We start from the raw sequence: 24,288 nt of genomic DNA, 5'->3' as shown, positions 1-24,288 counted from the left end.
GGTGATTGTTCAACAGCTTATTACGACCTATGGTCACGTTTTAAAGTTTAGCACCTCTAGTGGTCGTGTAAGAAACAACAATTTGCGGCATATGGGGAGCTACATACTATTGCATATGGGCTGATGCTCCCGTTGATTGCAAATGCTCCGGTGGGTCATATATTCACAAATAACCCTCTCTGGAAAATCCTAAATTGTAGGATAGTTTGGCCATTAAAATGCTTTTTGATTAGATTTCTAGCGATAAGTGTACATTGTACTTTTAGAATCGACGTCCAGTGGATGTGTAGGATCTATAGTTTGATAGATATTACGAAGATTATTTAAGGTCTTGCCAGGAGAACGTGTATATACTACGTCTTTCCGCCTATTCATTTCTATTGACCAGTGTCCATGTAAAGTTAGGATCAACTCTCACCGGGTGAAAACAGTATTTCCGGTCTCAATGTTTTCATAGTAAAACCGGAAGTATTCTCCTGACTGTCAAATGATTACACAGTGATATCTGCAGTACTCATCCACTAAAAATCATCAGTTTATCCTTGTTAATTACACAACGTTGATTGGTTTAAATTGTGTACAATGCTTTTGTGTTTTTCCCTTTAGATTCTGAGAGACACATTTCATCAAAACATCTAATTACCAATAATCCTCAGCTATGGTTGAAGCTCTGTGATTGGATGTTTTAGCCGCAATGCACGTTGGGATATGGTGTTTATGCGATATGCAAATACTGAGTTGAAAGAATAGTCAGGGGATTTTGGTGATGGGAGACACACCTATGGAATCAGATTTTCAATAGCTTACCGTTAAATGACGGATATACATTTCTGTCTGTGATGTTTTACAAATCAGATATTAATGTGTAGAACTACAATATGTGAAAAAATATAGCAATATCCTGTACAATTATGTGAAAACACGAATAAAACTACAAATCTTCCGATGTTATAAATACATAAGTGCCCTACACTAATAATAAAAAGTAGGGCTGTCAAGTTAACGTGTTAATAACGCGTTAAATTAACGCCACTAATTATTTTAACGTGATTAACGCATGTGTATTTTTTTTCCTCGGCCGCCCCGTAGTTTCAGAGCGCATCGAGTTTAAAATACCATCTACAAGCTGATGCTGACAGCCCCGCTCCTGCCGCCCGCTTGTGGCAGACCACACTTCCACGCTCACCAGCAGGCACCGACTGGCCATCGGGAGGACCGGGAGGGTGTGTGTGTGTGGCCCGAGCGAGCGAGAGAGAGACCTTACGTGCATTGTTGTTGTTAGCATCTGGTGCTAGCTAGCTGCGCTAACGGATATAAGGAGCTGTTTAAATGAAAACAGAGGAGCGACATTTCGCCACAACTGCGCCGAGCACTTGACTTGATGCAGGAAGCAGACAGCGGGACATTGTAGGAGAAGTCAGCACACTCAGCTCGGATAGTGCAACATGATTGCAGCGTCCAGGCAGCTCCCGTTCGAGCATATGCCTTGAGTTGCACATAGCTCCAACGATCCATCACACACACACACACACACACACACACACACACACACACACACACACACACACACACACACACACACACACACACACACACACACACACACACACACACACACACACACACACACACACACACACACACACACACACACACACACACACACACACACACACACACACACACACACACACACACACACACAGTATTGTATTATTGTATGAGAGGTTCCAGGTTGTTGTGTTTAATATTCATGAGTATATTTGTCATTGTTCAATCAATCAATCAATGTTTATTTATATAGCCCAATATCACAAATGTTACATTTGTCTCATTGTTCAAATGATAATAAACATTAGCATAAAGCATATTTGTCCACTCATATGTTGATAAGAGTATTACAAACTTGAAAAATATTCCTCTAAGGTACATTTAGAACAGATCAAAAATGTGCGATTAATTTGTGATTAATCGCGATTAACTATGGATTAAATATTTTAATCGACTGACAGCCATAATAAAAAGTTATTATGGCATTGTATGCTGTGTGTACCTTATTTGTAACATCTTCAGTCTCGGTTTCTTTCTCTGATAAATAAGAGAGAGTTATTGTGTTGCAGAACCTGATGAGTTCAGGAGGGTTTCTGAAGATGTTAGGTTAGATGTTGTGCACCATTATGGTGTAAATATAGCCTATCTACCAATTGGATTAAAGGTGGGGTAGGTACGTTTCAGAAACCGGCTCGAGATACACTTTTTGTTATATTCCATGGAATGCTCTTAACATCCCGATAGCAATGAATATCTGAAGTGCTTTGACAAAAAATCCATAAAAAAATGTCATCTGTAGAAGCCGTAATACTGTAAAAAGTACAACCAATCTACCTGTGGCCTACCTGCCTGTCAGCCTTCCATCGGGGCACAAACTTATCTCGTGCCCTCATTGGTCATGTGCGCGTTTGTGTGTGTTGGAGGAGGGGCTCTGTAAGGAAGTGGCAGATTTTCTCCGGTTGTGTATTTTCAAATTCTAGCGATCTCGAGCCGGTTTCTCAAACGTACCTACCCCACCTTTAAGTATAAAAGTCAGCCGAATTAGTATTGATACTGCAAGGAGACGTATTGTGTGAAGAGAAATTGAAGATGTTGTTTAATTGCTGATATATTTATGACCCACGTCATGTATTCAGTTTCTGTGGCAGTTCTTCCAGTTTGTCCAGAAGTCTTCTAATCAGGGCTCTATAAATAAAGAACTACCGTGTATTACAACAGTTATGCGATGACTTTCAAAGAGAAAAGTAAGCACACGCGGAATAAAGTATTATAAAAAAAAAAATTGGATTTAATATCGCATAAACACCATATCCCAACGTGCATTGCGGCTAAAACATCCAATTACAGAGCTTCAACCATAGCTGAGGATTATGGGTAATTACATGTTGTCGGCTATCAAAACCTCTGAAAAAATAAATGTGTCTCTGAGAATCGAAAGGGAAAAACACTAAAGTATTGAACACAATTCAAACCAATCAACGTCGTGTAATTAACAAGGATACACTGATGTTTTTTGGTGGATGAGTACTGCAGATATCACTGTGTAATCATTTGACAGTGAGGGGAATACAGTTTTATCATGAAAACATTGAGACCGGAAATACTGTTTTCAGCTCGTGAGGGTTGACGCTAACTTTACATGGACGCTGGTCAATAGAAATGAATAGGGGGAAAGACGTAGTATATACACGTTCTCCTGGCGAGACCTCAAATAATCTTCGTAATATCTATCAAACTATAGATCACACATCCACTGGACGTGTATTCTAAAAGTACAATATACACTTATCGCTAGAAATCTAATCAAAAAGCATTTTATTTGCCAAACTTTCCTACAATTTAGGATGTTTAACTAAAGATAGGTCATTAGAAATGAGTAGGACAAACGACCACAAGAGGTCGAAAACTTTAAAAGCTTGAACTATCGACCTATTTGGTCCCCCCCCCCCCCGCTTCTCTCTCCTTCTCCATTTCTTCACTTGGGTCCGTCCTTCCTTCCTAGCTCTTGGATTTCTCATAATATCTGCTATTATACACAGTGGAGTCGTCAACCCAATAATAATTTGTCTGGACTACAAATCATTGAGCTTTTGTTTAGTTTAATATTTTATTTCAAAAGACTGACCATCAAAAACTAATTATTCTAAAGTGACATTAGTTGTATGTTACAATATGATAGAATCGGAGGATGAAACCGATGAAATCTGCTTTTAACCCATCCTAGTACTAGGAGCAGTGGGAAGCTAGACAGCGTCGGGGGAGTAATGGGAGTGCTCCAAGTAGCAGTCCACACATATTGTAAGTCTGTTCAGGGACTTGAACCAGCGACCCTACGCCTCCCAGCCCCTGCTGCATGTTGGCAGCATATATACAGTCTGATGAGAACACTTTATGCCTAACAGCTGACCTCTGTCAGCTGTTAGGCATAAAGTGTTCTATGAAAAAGAAGAAAATAAAACAACATAGATTAGCTCCATGGCATAATGCAGAAACCCGCAAAATAAAGCAAAAGTCGAGACAACTCGAAAGGATATGGCGTTCCACTAAACTTGAAGAATCTCGTTTAATTTGGTATATTACTCTCAATGAATATAAGAAAGCACTGCGTAAAGCGAGAGCAGCCTACTACTCTTCATTAATAGATGGGAATAAGAATAATGCAAGATTTCTTTTCAGCACTGTAGCCAGGCTGACAGAGAGCCACAGCTCCATTGAGCCTTCTGTTCCCATAGCACTCAGTAGTAATGATTTGATGTGCTTTTTTAACGATAAAATTGTTACTCTTAGAAACAAAATTAATGACCTCTTGCCTTTGACCAGTATAGGAGATGGTGGCGAAGTCGATAGGGACTTGGCTTGGCAACTGGAAGGTCACCAGTTCAAGTCCCGGCAAGACCAAGTGCTACCGAGGTGTCCCTGAGCAAGGCACCGTTCCCCACACTGCTCCCCGGGCGCCGTTCAAAATGGCAGCACACTGCTCCTAACACTAGGATGGGTCAAATGCAGAGAAACAATTTCCCCACGAGGGATTAATAAAAGTCCATTTTATCTTATAGTGTTATCAACAGCTCCCAGAAACGTAAGTTCTAATATTACACTAGATAGTAAACTAGAATGCTTTTCAACCATAAACCTTGAACAATTACATTCAATGATTCTCTCTTCCAAACCATCAACGTGCATGTTAGACCCAATTCCTACTAAGCTGTTGAAGGAAGTCTTTCCATTAATTAGCACTTCTTTAAAGCACATAATGACTTGTTTAAGACTCGTTTTGTCAAAGTTTAGGACTTGAACTTGCCCATCCTGACTTGAGACTTGACTTGGACTTGAGCGCAAAGACTTGAGACTTGACTCGGACTTGCAAAACAATGACTTGGTCCCATCTCTGTCCTGAAGTCATGTTGGAGATGTTTAAATTAGCTTAAATCTGCTTATCTTTTTTGCTACCACTTGTAAGGAAATATTTGTATGTATTCATGCAAACTGTGAAGAAGCTTGAAAATGATTTGTGTAGAAAACTGGGCTGGTTTTGGGCCTGCTAACATGTGGTTTTTTGAGGATAAAGGAAGAGGGGGAAGGTCAGGAGTTAACATACAGTCATCCCTGTGGGGGAATTTAAGATGTGGGGTGTTGATGATAATTTGGGCAGCCAATCACTGGTCTGGAAGGGAGGCGCAGATAACTCCTCCGGTCAGCGAGGTATTTAGACAGGAACCCCGTTGTGTGCTCTCTCTCTTTCTCCTCTGGCTGGCTGGCTGGCTGGCTGGCTGGCTGGCTGGCTGGCTCACGTGAGTATCAGGTAAATGTGGGATCCCACAGAACTGTATGTAATTTGTACTGTATTGATTGTACTTGATTGTATTGCATTGTATATTACCATTAAAATGGATTATTGTTAAACGGTTACTTGTATGCTCTGGGTTTCCTTCCTGTAAGATAACGGCTTGTGTAGGGACGCGAGGAGATTTAAGAAAGCGGACGAGTTGTCCACCAAATCTCCTAACAAATGGTGATCCGACGTTTCTGAATAAACATGAGCTGTGGAAGGATTCAGGCGACCAGACTAGGTCGGGAACAAACACTTTTAGACGCCTCGGACAATAGCAGGGCCCTGCGCCACTACAAATAAGGTAACGAAACTGTAGGATTGTCTGTAGGCGTTTCGGAGTGTTTTGGAAGTTTGAATGGAGTATACAATGCATATTTTTGCCATGTTAGGAAAATTATATAAAACACGTGAACGTTGATCGCAAGGTACAGAGAGTCCTGCGTGACGAGAAATAAAGCAGTTAGCGTGGATCTCAGGTAGTTTATTTCTGAAGTGGCGTGGAAGCGGTGCAGTTCGTGGGCTGTGGGTGTGATTCCTACACGGCGAAACCTGGATGTTCGATATTTTCAGATCGAGCCGCCGTTTAAAACTGGGGGTAAATAACAGTCCAAGACCAAATAAGCGAAAGTGTCAGTGGACTGTTATCTGTTAAATCCTTGGGGGAGAGCGCTAACGTCACCTACATTGTGACGAGCCCGGCTCTCATTTCCCTTGTCTGTAAACATTCATTTGAAAGGCTGACGTAAACATAACGTTGATCGCAAGGTAGGCAGAGAGTCCTGCGTGACGACATATGAGGCACGTTATCAAGCCGGACAAACTGTACGGGGAATAAATCTGTGTGATTTTTACCTGAATAACCTGTGTGAGCATTGTCTGTGGAAATCAGACATTCGCTCAGAAGAGTGAAGCTCATTTGTGCTCTGCTGCTGCCATCTAGTGGCTGAAAAGGGGGGAAGCACGTTAATTGAGTCAGATAAATAAAAGCGAAGTCAATATAGTGCGTATATTTAAATAAATGAGCTGTCTGTAGGTTGTCATTGTTGATTAGTACAGACCTTGTTTTATGTTGGTAAATGTAATGGTACAAAAGCAAGCTATTCATCACAATTGTATTTTTAGGTTATGAATAAAACAAAAAGTAGTGGCCTAAGGGATAAGCAGAAAGGTTTTTGAACGCTTGTCAGTTATGACAGGGAGCTTCGGTTTTCAATGTGCACCATCACGTTAAAACAGGATTGGTGGCATTTTCAGTTCATTGCTTGCTTCCACACGCCTTCCCCCTCCTTGTCTCTTTCACGACTATAGTTAATGCATTAGAACGATTGTCGCTGTTCCGGAACGGCCTTTCAAAATAAAAGCCAAAGGCCGCTGTTCGCCAGAGAGGCCTTCACAATAAAACAGTAATTAGCTTAACAATATATTTAACTTATATTGCGTCTTTAAATATTGATTTTAATTCATTACAGATCTAACCTGCTTGTAACACAACTTTGATCAAAATAATAGGATAAGCAAGTGGTTAAAGGGGGTTTCCTGTCTGGCTCATTTGATTTAGAACTGAAGTAAGGGAGAATAGTGTTTTCATTCCTCATGGTTTCTGAAGATAAATCATCAGTTTGTCTGGACTTTGATATAGAGATAGGATCATGGTGGAGAAGGAAAAGACCTTTTTTGGTTTCAAATTAAAGAAGAGTTTAAGGATGAAGTAAGCAGGACTTCAACTGGTCAAAAGAGATTTTAAAGTTTAATATTCTTGGTTAGCAAACAAGACATCTGATTATTATGTCACACATGATAATCTTGTTATAGAAACTAGCTTAAAATATTGGAGAAAATATGTAGATGTTCTTTCGTAGTGTGTGGAATATGTGATGCTGGAAACATGTACGTTTTTCAATGTATAGGAGAAAATGGTTTCCGGAAAGAGTTATGTTGGGTAAATATGTAGCAATGGATGAAACAAAATGTTAGAGTGAGTTTTTGTAATATCATTTGTAGACATCAATTAGGTTGTTTAGATGGCATTTAACAATTAAGACAGATAGTATGATTACAAAGAGTCAGAGTGGAAAGGGTTGGATTTATTTAACCTCAGTGTGCTAGATTTTTTATAGGTAATGCGTCCCGAGACCTGGACTCCCCCTCTGAGTTAGAAAAGGCTACGATCCCGACCCTCCAAGCAGACAAAAGACCTAACCCAACGGGAGACTCCTCCTTCTCCATCGAACAGACAGAGAACCAGAGCTGAAACAACAACAACAAGACTGCAGCCAGAACTATCTCCACCTGTGGCATCCAGAACCAAACAGCATGCTGACGGGCAGAAATCTACGCTCATCAGTCCCTCAGACGGGACCATGAAGTTCCAAGCTGAGCACAAGAGCAAAGTGTGGGACATGAGAGCAGAATCCGCCCTCCATAAAACAGCAGGGAGACTGTAAAGGAGGAGATGAAATGCAAAGCAGTGCAAGAACATTAGCATGATGGGGCATGCAGATGTAACTGGGCCAATGGCTGACAGCGGATGAAGTTACAGCTGATGGACTGAAGAGAACACAGAATCAGAGGAGTTGGCATGGTCGATTAGAAGTGAGGAGGCCGGGGTCACGGCTTGAGAAAACCAGAGGAGGAGAAAAGGAAAACGGGAATGAGTGAGTTTACACATAAACACACTTATTCACAAAACGCACATTTAAAGCATAAATACGTAAAGACAGAAAGATTTATTAAATTAAAAATAGCAGTAAACTATTAGAGTAAAATGAGAACACACTGAGGGTTAAAGGGGGCCACATGACAGAGTACAACCATATTCTTCAATCTTTTCATCATGTTAACAAAATATTCTTTGACATTTTTTATTCACGTGTGAATAAAGTAGTGGGATAGTTTTAGGAACCACTCTATAAGACAAATCTTTATCTGTATGGATAATGTTAAAGGGAGAGCTGGTGCCAAGCCAGATATAGTATTCCAATCTAAATAATTGATTTCACCATTGTAGCATAGTTATTACCATAGGAAATATGAAATGACTTCTGTTTTTAAATCCTTGATAAAGGAGGGAGTAATGGTTGCATGTTCGGACATCCAGGGTTCCACACACTGCTAAAGAGTTTAACATGGGACCAGAATTGATGACATGTGGTTGTTATACCATTGTTAACAACAGATATTCCCCACTCAGCGAGACACCCGCTGAGAAGCCAACTCTGGTTATTGGTAGCTCTATTATGAGACACGTGAATTTAGAGACCGAAGCCTCCACAGTCACATGCATTCCGGGGGCCAGAGCGGGCGACGTTGAGGCGCATCTTAAACTGCTGGCTAAAGATAAACGTAAATACAGTAGGATTGTTATTCACGTCGGTGGTAATGATGTTCGTTTACGCCAATCAGAATGCACAAAACTTAATGTGGAGTCGGTGTGTAGTTATGCTAAAACAATGTCGGACACCGTAATCTTCTCTGGTCCCCTCCCCAATCTGATCAATGATGACATGTATAGCCGCATGTCATCATTTCAGCGCTGGTTGTCTTGGTGGTGCCCAGCAAACAATGTGGGCTTCGTAAATAATTGGACAGCCTTCTGGGGAAAACCTGGTCTGATTAAGAGAGACGGCATTCACCCTACTTTGAAAGGTGCAGATCTCATTTCGGCAAACATTTCAGGGCTTTGTGGACGTAATCCATGACAAACTGGAGTTGAGACCAGGAGGCAGAGTCGCAGTCTTACACGCTTCTCTGCGCTCTCTCCTAGGCAGTCACCCATAGGAATCCCGAACCCAATAAAATACCCAATATTAGCGGTGTGTGTGTCTGCCCAAGGACAATTTAAGGTAAAACCTAATAGAGGTGTCATACATAATAACCTAATAAAAGTAAATGTAACAACTACTACAGTGCAACAAAACAGGAAGATTAAATGTGGTCTCTTAAACATAAGATCTCTAGCATCTAAAGCAATATTGGTAAATGATTTAATATCAGATTATAATATTGATATATGCTGTCTCACTGAAACTTGGTTGAGACATGAAGAATATGTCAGCATAAATGAGGCCACTCCACCCAGCCATGTCAACACTCATATTGCTCGAGGCACGGGCCGAGGAGGTGGAGTTGCAGCAATCTTTGACTCAAGTTTACTTATCAATACTAAACCAAAATGTAATTATACCTCTTTTGAAAGCCTCGTTTTTAGTCTTACGCATCCGACCTGGAAAACTTTGCAGCCAATCTTATTTGTTACAGTGTATCGTGCACCAGGTCCTTATTCAGAATTCTTATCAGAATTCTCTGAGTTTTTATCAACTTTGGTTCTTAAAACAGACAAAGTAATTATCGTAGGTGACTTTAATATTCATGTTGACGATGATAAAAATAGCCTTACTGTTGCATTTAACTCTATATTAGATTCTGTTGGTTTCTGTCAGAGTGTAAATAAACCAACCCACTGTTATAATCACACTCTCGACCTTGTTCTGACTTATGGTATTGAAATTGAGCAACTATTAGTCGAACCGCATAATCCTGCTTTATCCGACCATTTCTTAGTAACTTTTGAAGTACTGTTACTAGACTACAAAGCATTAGTCAAAAGCTCTTCCAGCAGAAACCTATCTGTTAGTGCTATAGCCACATTTAAGGAAGAGATTCAACCAATACTTAACTCGATAGCATGTCTGCATGTAGGGGAGGAAACTTATACAAAATGTACACCACCCCAAATTGATCATGTTGTTGATAGTGCTATAGATGCGCTGCGAATAAAATTAGATTCTGTTGCTCCTTTGAAAAAGAAGAAAATAAAACAACATAGATTAGCTCCATGGCATAATGCCGAAACCCGCAAAATAAAGCAAAAGTCTAGACAACTTGAAAGGATATGGCGTTCCACTAAACTTGAAGAATCTCGTTTAATTTGGCATATTACTCTCAATGAATATAAGAAAGCACTGCGTAAAGCGAGAGCAGCCTACTACTCTTCATTAATAGATGAGAATAAGAATAATGCAAGATTTCTTTTCAGCACTGTAGCCAGGCTGACAGAGAGCCACAGCTCGATTGAGCCTTCTATTCCCTTAGCACTCAGTAGTAATGATTTTATGTGCTTTTTTAACGATAAAATTGTTACTCTTAGAAACAAAATTAATGACCTCTTGCCTTCGACCAGTATAGTGTTATCAACAGCTCCCGGAATCGTAAGTTCTAATATTACACTAGATAGTAAACTAGAATGCTTTTCAGCCATTAACCTTGAACAATTACATTCAATGATTCTCTCTTCTAAACCATCAACGTGTATGTTAGACCCAATTCCAACTAAGCTGTTGAAGGAAGTTTTTCCATTAATTAGCACTTCTTTATTAAATATTATGAATATGTCTTTATTATCAGGCTATGTTCCACAATCATTCAAAGTAGCAGTGATAAAACCGCTTCTTAAAAAGCACAACCTCGATCCAGAGGTTTTAGCCAACTATAGACCTATTTCTAATCTTCCGTTCCTCTCAAAAATTCTTGAGAAAGCGGTCGCAAAACAGTTGTGTGATTACTTAAAAAACAATGATTTATTTGAAGATTTTCAGTCTGGCTTTAGAACACATCATAGCACAGAGACAGCTCTGGTTAAAGTCACAAATGATATTCTAATAGCCTCAGACAAGGGACTTGTCTCTATTCTTGTTTTGCTCGATCTTAGTGCTGCATTTGATACTATCGACCATGATATCCTATTGCAAAGACTAGAGCACTTAGTTGGCATACAGGGAACTGCTTTAGGCTGGTTTAGGTCCTATCTATCTGAACGCTCTCAGTTTGTACGTGTTGGCGATGGGTCTTCCACGCAAACCAAAGTTGGCCGTGGAGTGCCACAGGGCTCGGTGCTCGGACCTATTTTGTTCACGTTGTATATGCTTCCGTTGGGCAATGTTATAAGGAATCATTCTGTAAACTTTCATTGTTATGCGGATGATACTCAACTATATTTATCAATCAAGCCTGATGAAATTAATCATCTAAATAAAATTCAAGACTGCCTTAAGGACTTAAAAACGTGGATGACCTTAAACTTTTTGATGTTAAACACGACCAAAACTGAAGTTATTGTACTTGGCCCGAAGAATCTACGAAACAAATTATCTAAAGACATACTAACTATGGATGGCATTAATTTGGCCTCCAGTGAGACTGTAAGGAATCTTGGTGTTATATTTGATCAGGATTTATCCTTTAACGCCCACATAAAATCAATTTCAAGGACCGCCTACTTCCATCTACGTAACATTGCAAAAATCAGGCATATCTTGCCTCAAAACGATGCAGAGAAACTAGTCCATGCATTTGTTACTTCTAGGCTGGATTATTGTAACTCTTTATTATCAGGGAGTACCAAGAAGTCAATCAAGTCGCTTCAGCTGATTCAAAATGCTGCGGCTCGTGTACTAACCAGAGTTAGGAAAAGGGACCACATTACTCCTGTTCTGGCTGCCTTACACTGGCTCCCTATAGAACACAGGATAGAATTTAAAATTCTTCTTCTCGCCTACAAAGCCCTTAATGGGCAGGCGCCATCTTACCTTAAAGAACTCATTATACCCTACTGTCCTACTAGGGCATTGCGTTCCAAGAATGCAGGGTTGTTGGTTGTTCCTAGAATCTTTAAAAGTACAATGGGAGCCAGAGCCTTTTCTTATCAAGCTCCACATTTGTGGAATCAGCTTCCAGTTTGTGTTCGGGCGGCAGACACCCTATCCGTTTTTAAGAGTGCGCTTAAGACCTTCCTTTTTGATAAAGCTTATAGTTAGGGCTGATTAGATTCAGCCCCTAGTTTTGCTGATATAGGCTTAGTTTGTCAGGGGACATCTTACTTCTTCCTTCTCTCTGTCTATACCCGTGTACACTCATGTTCCGATTAACCCAGCTTCCCCAAATGTCTTTCTTTTTGGTGTCTATATACGCTGGGATCCGGAGTCATGGATGATCCTGCGGTCCTGTGTCCTGGATCGCGAGCGCTGGATCTTGAGTCGTGGCTGTGGTCCTGGATCATAGGTCCTGGATGGATATCCTCGTGGATTCATCTTCCTATTATACACACATGCATTTCCAAACATTTGGACTACCTATGTTGCAAATGTATTATCTTTTCAATTTACACACGGCATCTATTGCACGTCTGTCCGTCCTGGGAGAGGGATCCCTCCTCTGTTGCTCTCCCTGAGGTTTCTCCCATTTTTCCCTTTAAACTGGGTTTTCTTTGGAAGTTTTTCCTTGTACGATGTGAGGGTCTAAGGACAGAGGGTGTCGTATTGTCATACTGATATTCTGTACACACTGTGAAGACCACTGAGACAAATGTAACATTTGTGATATTGGGCTATATAAATAAACATTGATTGATTGATTGATTGTTATCGTGAACAAAAGATAAATATAAATAAGTGAAGATAAGAAGATGTATTGACCATAAATTAGTCAATTGGTAAATAAAAATAGCGGTAAAGAGGAGAACTATTAAAGTGAAGTGGAAAATCAGTCTAATACACACTGATAAAAAAAGGGGGGGGGGGCATGAAGGAAGTATGCACTGGACTTTTTATTCGTGTGTGAATTTGGTAGTGTTTTAATTTGTTACAGTATTGATCAGTTCAAAGGGAGAGTTTTAGTAACAGCTCTATAAGATCAGATAAATATTTATTTATATAGGTCATGTTGAAGGGAAAGCTGGTTCTAAACAAAATATAGTATTTCAATTTGAGGTACTGGTTTCATGTTCAGACACCCAGAGTTCCACGCACTGTTAAAGAGGGTAACATTGTTCTTTAAGTGCACCAGAATTGAAGATAAATTGATAGAATGAGTTATAGAATAAATAGCAGATCTTTACAGATCCTAGTAATGTTTTGACACAAGATAGTGATGTACACATGTTTCTGAAATAGATCTATTAGTCATTTTAATACTAATTAGGTGTAAATGAATTGCAGTAATAGTAATAGTACAATAAGGAAGTGACATTTTTTTTGGCTAGACACTTTTCAGGGAATGTGGGAAACAGCAAGGAGGGGTTGGAGATATCTTGAACATTATAGTTGTAATTGTGAATTAATAAATGATGGCGCTCCATATATACAGATGTGTATAGACGGAGGATGCTGGCCTGTGCTGGAACATCAAAGTCTCTGCAGAGCACGACACATGGCCAAAAAGACTGAGACCAACTGACCGACAGGGTAACTTGGGAAGGCACTGTCAATGACTGACTCTGCGGTGAACCTGACCAAACCTGACTTTACAACCTGACAGTGAGTGTGAGTGTGTGTATGTCTGCACCTGATCAGTGCAACTGCATGATTTAAAACGATGACTAATCAAGCATGTTTTGGACTAACACATTATTTATGGGTGATAATAATGTGTGAAATGAGAGGTTTCCTAACATTTCACAAAAGGGGAAACCGTATCTAATCTGCTTGATGATGTTTCACTCCCACAGGAGGTGGCGGTTTGAAGAATGTGAAACTCAAACTATGACATTTGGAATTCTGTTTCTTTTAGGACTGAAAGATGGAGAGAAAACACTTCATTTCACTGAAGTGTTTACTGGGGAAATGATGGATGTACCTTTGGGAAAAATGTTTGGTATTGTCTTATAATCCATTATGACCTGAAGGTTTTCTTCCCATACAGGTTTTTGTTTACACATGAGATAATGTGTAAAAAAGGGGGAGTGTAAACTTTACAATGTACATTTTTCATTTAGGGACTGAAAGGAACCGGCTGGCACAACTCCATTGTTCAATCTGACCATTGATTGACAGTTTTAGAATTGACCTGCTCCATATTTGGGGATAAGAGGCTGTTTGATGAATGTTGACATGTCTCTAGTATTGATTGAGTTATAGCAGGTAACACAGATAGAGAATCAGTGGCCAAGGGGCTGCCAGAGAGATGTAAGTCCAGAATGGAATACTGGAGAGGCTGACCGGTGAGTAATGTTTCAACAGACAACATCATGTAACTAGCCTGGTAAAGAAGTAAGAGCCATAGACTTTATTGTTTAGGTCATTATGGGGATATACATTTCATCTACATTTGTAATAGAAAGACATTTGATGACAGTTTGTTGGAATTTTGTATTCATTTTTTAGTAGGATAATATATAAGAACTGACGGGTAGAAGCAGTATCACCAGGAAGCCATTCACTTTGTTAGTATTGTGATTTTGGTTGTTTTTGAATCCATAAGATTAGTGTGTTTCTTTACCAGAAACATTAGCAGTTCAAATCATATTTTTAGATTTTTAATGGGATCTCAGGGATTTCATTTAAATAAATACAGATGCTTGTCAGAAATTCAGAGCTATTGAAATATGTTATTTAGTTTACCTAAAGATGTTGTGGTTCTTATTTAGTGGGCACAGTCCAAGTATTAAGATTCTGAAGCTGCACAATTAATTTAGAAAACCTGTGCTCAGACGTCTGTTGTTGTAAGACACCCCACCAACAGGCTCCAAGTGGCCACGCACTGGTGGGTCAAACAGCCGAGGGCCCCAGAGCCCGGAGCGTAGGCTTGAGGGATTTGTATCAGATTTCTCCACACAGGTTGTGGATGCCAAAAGGGGGACCCGAGACGCAGGAGGCTGACTGTCAACCCCAGGCTCTCCGGCCCCGACCGAGTGACCCAGAGGACATCCAATGACGTCCGCCTACAAGGAAAGGGGGACAACTGGTACACCTGCGAGGACCCTAGACGACATCAGGACGGATCGGGCTCTCATCATGGAGGTCGACTCGGATGCGGTCATCAGCGGACTGGAGGAGAAGGACCTCGAGGACATCCATCCAGCAGTCGTATGTCGTCCCAGGAGGCATCATCATCGGACCGGAGAAGGAAGATCGGGAGGACATCTATTCAGCAGCGACTCGGAAGCCGCCATCAGCAAGCCGGAGGAGAAGGAAGACATCTCTCTAGCAGGCAGCCCAGAAGCCGCCGTCAGCGGATCAGAGGGGACAAAGACACGGCAAGCCAGGATGGCACAGGGGACTCCACTCTCCGCTGAAACAGGAGTGTGTGTTAAGTGCAACAAGACGGTGTATGGAGCCAGCCAGGCCTGCCAAGCTATGGGCAGCCTCTACCATGACAGCTGCTTCACCTGCAGCGCCTGTAGTAGGGAAGGCGTTCTACTATGACGCAGGAAGGGTTTTCTGTGAAGAGGACTTTCTGTACTCTGGGTTCCAGCAGTCTGCAGACAAGTGCAACGCAGGTGGACATCTAATCCTGGACATGCAGGCCGGCAGGCCCTGGGGAAGTCTTACCGCCCCGGTTGCTTCCGCTGCGTCATCTGCAACGAGAGCCTGGACGGAGTGCCCTTCACTGTGGACACTGAGAATAAAAAGTATGGAGACTCAGCAGACAAGGATGCAGTTTTTTTGCAAGTGTCTTGTGTAAGTTGCACTCTTGTTTAAGAGTGCAAAAGAGGGAATTGTAAGGAAATATTTGTATGTATTCATGCAAACTGTGAAGAAGCTTGAAAATGATTTGTGTAGAAAACTGGGCTGGTTTTGGGCCTGCTAACATGTGGTTTTTTGAGGACAAAGGAAGAGGGGGAAGGTCAGGAGTTAACATACAGTCATCCCTGTGGGGGAATTTAAGATGTGGGGTGTTGATGATAATTTGGGCAGCCAATCACTGGTCTGGAAGGGAGGCGCAGATAACTCCTCCGGTCAGCGAGGTATTTAGACAGGAACCCCGTTGTGTGCTCTCTCTCTTTCTCCTCTGGCTGGCTGGCTGGCTGGCTGGCTGGCTCACGTGAGTATCAGGTAAATGTGGGATCCCACAGAACTGTATGTAATTTGTACTGTATTGATTGTACTTGATTGTATTGCATTGTATATTACCATTAAAATGGATTATTGTTAAACGGTTACTTGTATGCTCTGGGTTTCCTTCCTGTAAGATAACGGCTTGTGTAGGGACGCGAGGAGATTTAAGAAAGCGGACGAGTTGTCCACCAAATCTCCTAACACACTGCACATCACTCAAATGCTTTAACAGTGCTGTGTTAGCCTATATGTTGCTATAGGTAACTGTGACATATGCTTGATGGGATGTGATGGAGATATAGGTCCCTGGAGATGAGGGTTTTCAGTCGGACAAGGAGTCCACCAAAGAAACAGTCCACATAAATACTGGAGAGATGGAAATCCTGCAGGGACAGAGGCCATCTCTCTCTTTCTGTCCTTACATCCTGTCCTCCATAATTCCTCTCCACCTATATCATTAACATCGTCCTCATCTCATCTTCCCAGCTGCATTGAGCCTGACACCCACAGCCTCTCAGAGCATAGAAAGGTCAGAGATATCCTCCTCAGCCAGAATAAAGGCGCTCATGTTGCTTTCTCACACTTCAAGTGTTTGGCTGATGACTGAGGGCAGCTTCAGACGTTACTCCCATGTGAGGGCGGGCACTCAGCCTCTGGATGGAGTCATACATTATGTACAGAGCACTTAAAGCTTGCTCATATCAGGGCACATATTCCCATGTATGTTTGTGATGAACTGAAGATGCCATGTGCAAATTCACCTGCTTTACTTGCAACCACTTTCTAAAAAGATGCAACTGGAGTCTCTATAGGCTCTACTGCATTTATCCTGGCATTTTCAAAAAAGCACAGTCAACAGTACATTAAAGGCTTTGGACAGATGCATGAGTAAACATGCTGCAACATAATCACAAGGATGTATAAAGGCTTCCAAGAATCCAATTAAGTTTGCACGTACTTCGATTGAAATGAAAGGGAAGCATTAGAATGAAAGAAAGGCTCTCTTTAAATGAAATATAAACCCCCTCTCTTCAGGTGGGACCTCACCCTGCACTGCCATGCACAGAGGAGAACGTGTTGGCACCAGATGGAGGAGATGATTAATCACAGTCAATTATTGCCTGGATCCTCCAAAAGATGAATGTTTGAATCAGTGGCGTAACAAGGTTGTGATTGGCTCCGGTGCAAATATTTTTTTTGGGCCCCCCAACCCCCAACTCAGCGCTGCTTGCTTCTTTTTTTTCTCTCTCTCTCTCTCTCTCCACTTTCTATTTAAAACTCATAACAAACAAACACAATTCCCAAAGTTGTCTTGAAATTAACTTAATAAATAAACTAAACGAAAAATATAGCCTACTTATGCAAACAACATTGAATCTGGACTTGAAATGATTCTGATTAGGCCTATTCCTGGAGCACGCGCTCTATCTCTCTTTCTCTCACTCTCTCACTCACAAACACAGGCTTCAAATCAAGTCGTCATTATTACAACAAATACACACTTGATAACACTGGCAATTATTTTATATTTATTATTCAAAAAACAACGGCACAGCGAACTAATCACACAATCACAGAATGAATCATTCTTCATCATGGCACAGCGGCCACACGTTATCACAGACACAGGTTAGGTGCGCAACATGCGCATGTTCCAACATAAGAGAGGTCACAATTACATTGCTACAGATTTAAATCTCCGACCCCTCTCCATAACAAGAGAAAAGCTACTCATCACCATTAGAAGTTCATCTTGCGGGCCTTGTGCTCAGCAAAGTCGTCAACAACGCTGCTCAGGTCTAACTTCCGGGCCCTGCTGTTCTCTATTGAGAGTGTTGCCAATCCACCGAGTCGTTCTTGTCCCATGCTGCTTCTTAAATACGTCTTAATCAATTTGAGCTTTGAGAATGAGCGTTCTGCGGTCGCAACAGTGACAGGTATGGTGAGATATAACAGCAATGCTGTGCACACTTCGCTAAATGTGGCTGCCATTGAGCTGTGGTCCACAATAAGCATCTTGGTCATATCCTCCACAGATGGTTCTTTAGCTAGTTCAGTCTTAAAGCAGGCTCTGAACGCAAGGAGATGGACGGGGAAACTCGGGGAGAAATCCCTGCTGTAGTGGTCCGCGAGGCGCTGCGCGTGCTGGTGAAGGGCATTGTCCTGCGCACGGTTCAACGTCCCGGGGTGGATAGCCTGGAACAGTTCGTTCGTTTCACGCATAGAAGTGAACCTCTGTGACAGCTGACTGCTAATGATGTCCAGGCTGGCGTTGAACACATTCATTCTGAAACGGCTCTCGCCATCACTAAGCCTCTCGTCTTGACTGAGTTCATCGAAGTGGTGTTTCATCCTTCTTTTGCGAATTTCCGTGAACTCGCTCTGCGCTCCCTGTCTCTCATCAAGACTCTGAGCGGTGCGTTTGACCCGGTCAAAGTCATCTCGGTATGCAGATAGGGCCTGGACTGTGTTTTGGAGGACACCAACATCTTTGTGGATGTCTACTTCCTTTGCCTGCAACATCTTTGACACTGCATTCATGTTTTCCAGTATTTTTGTCTGTTGTACGACAAGAAAAATTAAGCTGAATTGTTCCATATGGTTTTTTAGGGCTGTAGCCTCGTCCCGTTCCTCCCTCTTTTCGCGATTCTAGTTAGAGCTTTCATGATATCTACATACCGGTATCTAAGGGCAGCTTTGCATCATGTCTTGAGCACCACCTGGTTGGGCAGATGCGCTTTATGGTAACTTTACCATTAGGGATGCACGATATTGGGTTTTTGAAACCGATACCGATACCGATAACTTCCTGCTTCTCAAGACCGATACCGATAACCGATAATAAAAAAAGATTTACGCCACTAATTATTTTAACGCGATTAACGCATGTGTATTTTTTTCCCTCGGCCACCCCGTAGTTTCAGAGCGCATCGAGTTTAAAATACCATCTACAAGCTGATGCTGACAGCCCGCTCCTGCCGCCCGCTTGTGGCAGACCACACTTCCACGCTCACCGGCAGGCACCGACTGGCCATCGAGAGGACCGGGAGGGTGTGTGTGTGTGTGGCCTGAGCGAGCGAGAGAGAGACCTTACTGCATGGTTGTTGTTAGCATCTGGTGCTAGCTAGTTGCGCTAACGGATATAAGGAGCTGTTTAAATGAAAACAGAGGAGCGACATTTCGCCACAACTGCGCCGAGCACTTGACTTGATGCAGGAAGCAGACAGCGGGACATTGTAGGAGAAGTCAGCACACTCAGCACGGATAGTGCGCAACATGATTGCAGCGTCCAGGCAGCTCCCGTTCGAGCATATGCCTTGAGTTGCACATAGCTCCAGCGCGCGCGCGCACACACACACACACACACACACACACACACACACACACACACACACACACACACACACACACACACACACACACACACACACACACACACACACACACACACACACACACACACACACACACACACACACACACACACACACACACACACACACACACACACACACACACACACACACACACACACACACACACTGTATTGTATTATTGTCTTCGTACGCTTTTAACACACGATGTTTCAGGTGACTGATCAGGTTCGAAGTAGCTGGATTTGTGAAGAACTCCCCTCTTCCTAAACCACTAACACCACAGTACTGGCAAAACAGGAGGAGCCGAGTGAAGAACAAGCGCCCCTCATCCCAATCCACCCACACCGCAGTATTTTTTCTTTTTTTTTTACCCAAAAAATATATTGTATATTATCGGGGCTATTAATACTGGTATCGGGTTTATCGGGATGACGTCATAATTCCTAATATCGGACCGATAATTATCTGGCCGATAATTATCGTGCATCCCTATTTACAATGCTCTGAGAGTTCTGATGACATGATACCGGAAAGGAGTGACCATTTCTTAATACTTTGGCTGAAAAAAGTATAAAGAGTCTCAACAATATCATAAAAATTGCGCAGCTCCTCTATATTCTTTACGGAGTCATTCAGTGTCAAGATTTAAATTGTGTGCAGCACAGTGTACATATTTGGCAAGCGGTTCCATCTCCATGATCCTGGCCTGCACACCTGAATAGACCCCACTCATGTTCGCCGTGCCATCGTATCCCTGGCCCGACACGTGCTCAGGTGAAATCCATTACTCTCTATGCTGTCCAGGATTTTCTTTTGGAGTTCACGAGCTGACGTGTCCACTGTTTCCACGAACCCCAAGAAAGCCTCGTTTATCAGGATATCTTTTGCGTTGTCGTTTTCATCCCTCTGGATTGTCACATATCTATACACCTGGCTAATTTGGTGTCTTTTGGAAATATCTTGGGTGGTGTCCATGATCACAGAACAAAACGGAGCATTATTTATTTCTACTTGAATGTCGCACTGCACCCGCTTTGTGATTATGTAGATTATCTCATTTTGAACAGCTGGACTCAAGTATTTCACAGAACCTTGTGGTCGCTCAACAAGTTCTTTCAGAACCGGATCGTAACATGCTAAAAGTTCTATCATACTGAGAAAGTTTCCACTGTTGGGCTGTCCAAGAATCTCCCTATGTCCTCTAAAAGCCAAGTTACAAGTGGCCAGAGTGATTGTAACGTTGACAATACGCTCAAGTACCTGTCTCCAGTCATTAGCAGCATTCCTTGCATTCCTCTCCATGTTTGCATCGATTCTCCCGTTTTTCTTCCACTGTTCATATTTGACACACGCTCCGACATGGACCTGAGATTGTGCATGTGAGTCAATCCTCGCAGACAACGCGTGTCCACGCATCACTGTAGAACGATGCACCTCGGTCTGCGAACAGCTAGCACGGCTCACAATAGGCACAGTCCAGGGTGGGGGAGTAACACAGCCATGTCCGTGGCAGTTTGATACCTGCTCTGGTAGTGGTGGTGTAATAGATCTCGGAGAAACACCTGTTTCCTTGATGTGTGGGCCGGGGAATGGGCCGGTAGGCCTACATGGACCGGTTGCTATAATATAGCCTTTGATCTTGGCGTCGGGTGTCTCAATAGTGCCATAGAGTCCCCTATCGGTTGGGGGCGGGACCCTTGCGGGAACTGTAGGACCACCGCCGGGCACAGCCAAATCCATCCTCTCCTCCTGGCTCATGGCTGGAGAAGAAGGTCGCACAGCCACGGATACAGCTTCACTTGCTAGATGATGGTGAGGCAGGTGAGCTATTGTTAGCCTCCGGCTCCGGCTGCCGCTGCACGTCAACATTACCAACGTTAGTGTTCGATTTCGAGGACGATGTATGACAAAAAAACGGTCTAATTTTGTCTGTTTAGCCTTTACATCTCCTTGTTCTCTCTTGTCCTTTCTCTTTTGAGCGCCGCTTTTGTGTTTTGGTTTGCTGTACATTATAAATGCTAGCTATTCAATTTGTTATAACTCTGCAGATCTTGCTGCTGCTATAGCTGTGTAGTACATATAACTTTTGATGTTGATTTAACGGTTCGCTCGTCACGCAAGGTATCACATGACATGAAAGGGAGCAAGGTCATTGGACAGACAAATTACAAATTAATTTAGGTTGCTAGGTTACTTTGAAGACTGCGTGAACCAGTCAATGCCATTGGGCCATTATATACTTTGGGCCATTATATACTTTTTTTTCATCAAACTCATCATGAGGAGTCTACAAGTCTGTAAATGTTGTTTTGACTAAATGATAAATTGATTAAACATTATCATACATTACTTCTCTGTTAAATGTGATTTTTCTATACACATGTTGGAATACTACAGAACAAGAGATACAGGTGTTGCACACTTTAAAATCCTCTGGTCACTTAACAAACTGACAAAGACCACCAACCCCCCACAGGATTTCATCAATAACATCAAGTATGAGACATTATACTTACACAAGTATTTGCTATGATATAGGAACACAGTGCCATCACTGTCATCGAATGTCCCACCAACCAAAAACCAACTAACAGTGTCCTTTGAAGGTCCAACTCGAATAAGAGCAGCTGAAATGTTGCTGATGATTCTTCATGAACCTGCTACTCTGATGGGGAGGGATTTAAAACTTCTTCTCTAACTCCAACTTAACAACAAGAGCTTCTTCATACACCCCCCTCCATACCTCCACTCTATCCTGTCAACATTACCCCCACAGGTCTGCCAGTCATCTAACCCGCGGGCTCATCTATTGTAGCCGTTCCATTAAGGATATGTACTTCATATGTAGACCAGTGGAAACAGGAGCAGCCTGTTTGATTCCACCTGAGAGGACGAGAGCACCCTTAGGATGTGAGGCTACGTGATGTACCGCCTGCACAAAGTAGGACTCACAGAGGAAACTGAGCTTTGAAGTGTGCTTTCTAAAAGAGATCAACAATAAAGATAGACAGAAACACCAAGACATCTTGATTTCCAAGCCCAATAGTTGGAAAATAAATACTCTACATATTTCAGAGGAACATATATTGTGATTTTAAATGTAATATCTATCTCTTTAAAAAAAAGAAACAAAAATAAGACGTCGCACACTTAATTACACAATCCCCACGGGAGCACTTTGGAGTGAAGTGTCTCAGGGACACAACGACATGCTGACTGCGGTGGGGTTTGAACCCTGATCCCAACACCAACGCACTAGTCCACTGCGCCACACGTAATCTTCCTATGCTTCTAGAGAAGTGCATGCAGAGTAAAGCTGACATCATCATTAGTCACAACCGAAGCGCTCCAACATGACGAGTGTGTGCACGGAGGACAGCTCCTCTCTTCTATACGCCACCACATCCTCCCAGCATACGCCACACTGCTCGGCACATTCCACAGTGTCACCGTGCAGGCACACATTTCACAAATCGCTATAACAACACAACAGTGGTAGGTGTGCAGTGCGCTGTCCACTCACCGGAGGACGTGCAGCTGAAGGAGGCAGGACGCTCCTCTTCCTCTCCGGCTGAAGGCAGCTCTGCTTGTGCGAGTGCTGCTAAACAGCCCCCCCCCCTCTCTCTCCTGCTCTGCCTGCACCACCCTTGTGCTCGTGTTATCAGACAGATGTGTCATCGTGGAGAATCCTGCGAGAAAAACCCAGCGACTGTCCAATCCGAGTCAGAGAGAACATTACGGATCTCTCTGGAGATCTACATCGTCCCATCATGCATTGCATCGTCACAAAACCTGCTTCCTAAAATCAACACCGAGCCGCTAACAGCGAGTGCATCACATTCTCAATGCGACAGGAATTCTCAAACTCTTCATGTTTTCAGTGCAATAAAACAATGCTGCACTGAAAGGAGGCACCTTGTGTCTGATGGGCCACAGGAAGTCACTCTGCAGAGGACGCTCTGGGGACCAACTCCCATGGAAATCTAGGGCTGTCTTCAGATGCATTCTACATAATTAAAGGGATGAAGAACTCCACACAGACCCCAGACCCCTGATGTGATGCCAGGGGCAGAGAATAGAAATGAGAATATTTATTCCTGTCGCCTTTATTTTGGAATTGCAATCATCCATCCATCTTCTCCCGCTTACCCGTGGTCGGGTCACGGGGGTAGCAGTTCCAGCAGAATTGCAATCAACTGACATTTAAAGGGCCCATGTCATGCTTTCCCGGTTATCACCCGTCCCCTTGTTGCTATGAAGGTGTTTCTGCATGTAGACGCTCTGCAGAGTCAAAACCCTCAAAGTGCACCCTGTAGCGAGTAAAACTCTAACACAGAAAAGACCTGTCTGCTGCCCCAGAACGCCTCGTTGGACATTTCTCTTTTTCCATTGTTTGCTTCCTGGGATCTGTGACGTGTGCACACCCAGATCAACAACAAATGACTAACAGGGAGTCCCGTTGACTTGCATAGAGCTCCCTGAACGCTGGTAATAGACGAGTTGGGATGGCGGAGAAATGCTCTCCGCAGACCCGTGCTCACAGCGTTACAAACCTTTTTCAACATCAAGCCACACTTATTTTTTTTAGGGGGAAAAAGGGGGAATACACATACTTTACAGCAGGGGTGTCAAACTCAATTTCATCGCGGGCCACATTCGCATAAAGCTTGCACTCAAAGGGCCGGTTGTAACTATATAA

The 24,288-nt window shown here is 42.6% G+C and overlaps 1 protein-coding gene across 1 annotated transcript in view; it reads right to left on the bottom strand.

Annotated features, from left to right (window-relative positions):
• The window catches only part of LOC117439164 (pleckstrin homology domain-containing family A member 5-like), a 101,496-nt gene extending 78,229 nt beyond the window's left edge, over positions 1-23,267 (bottom strand). Inside the window, 1 exon segment of the mRNA XM_071201841.1 lies at positions 23,113-23,267. Coding sequence (XP_071057942.1) covers positions 23,113-23,267 — 155 coding nt within the window.
• Positions 23,268-24,288: the final 1,021 nt, after the last annotated feature.

This window comes from Pseudochaenichthys georgianus, chromosome 23, assembly GCF_902827115.2.
Source record: "Pseudochaenichthys georgianus chromosome 23, fPseGeo1.2, whole genome shotgun sequence".
Taxonomy (NCBI): domain Eukaryota; kingdom Metazoa; phylum Chordata; class Actinopteri; order Perciformes; family Channichthyidae; genus Pseudochaenichthys; species Pseudochaenichthys georgianus.
Note: the sequence above shows the minus strand (reverse complement) of the source record. Positions and strands in the feature narration are given on the sequence as shown.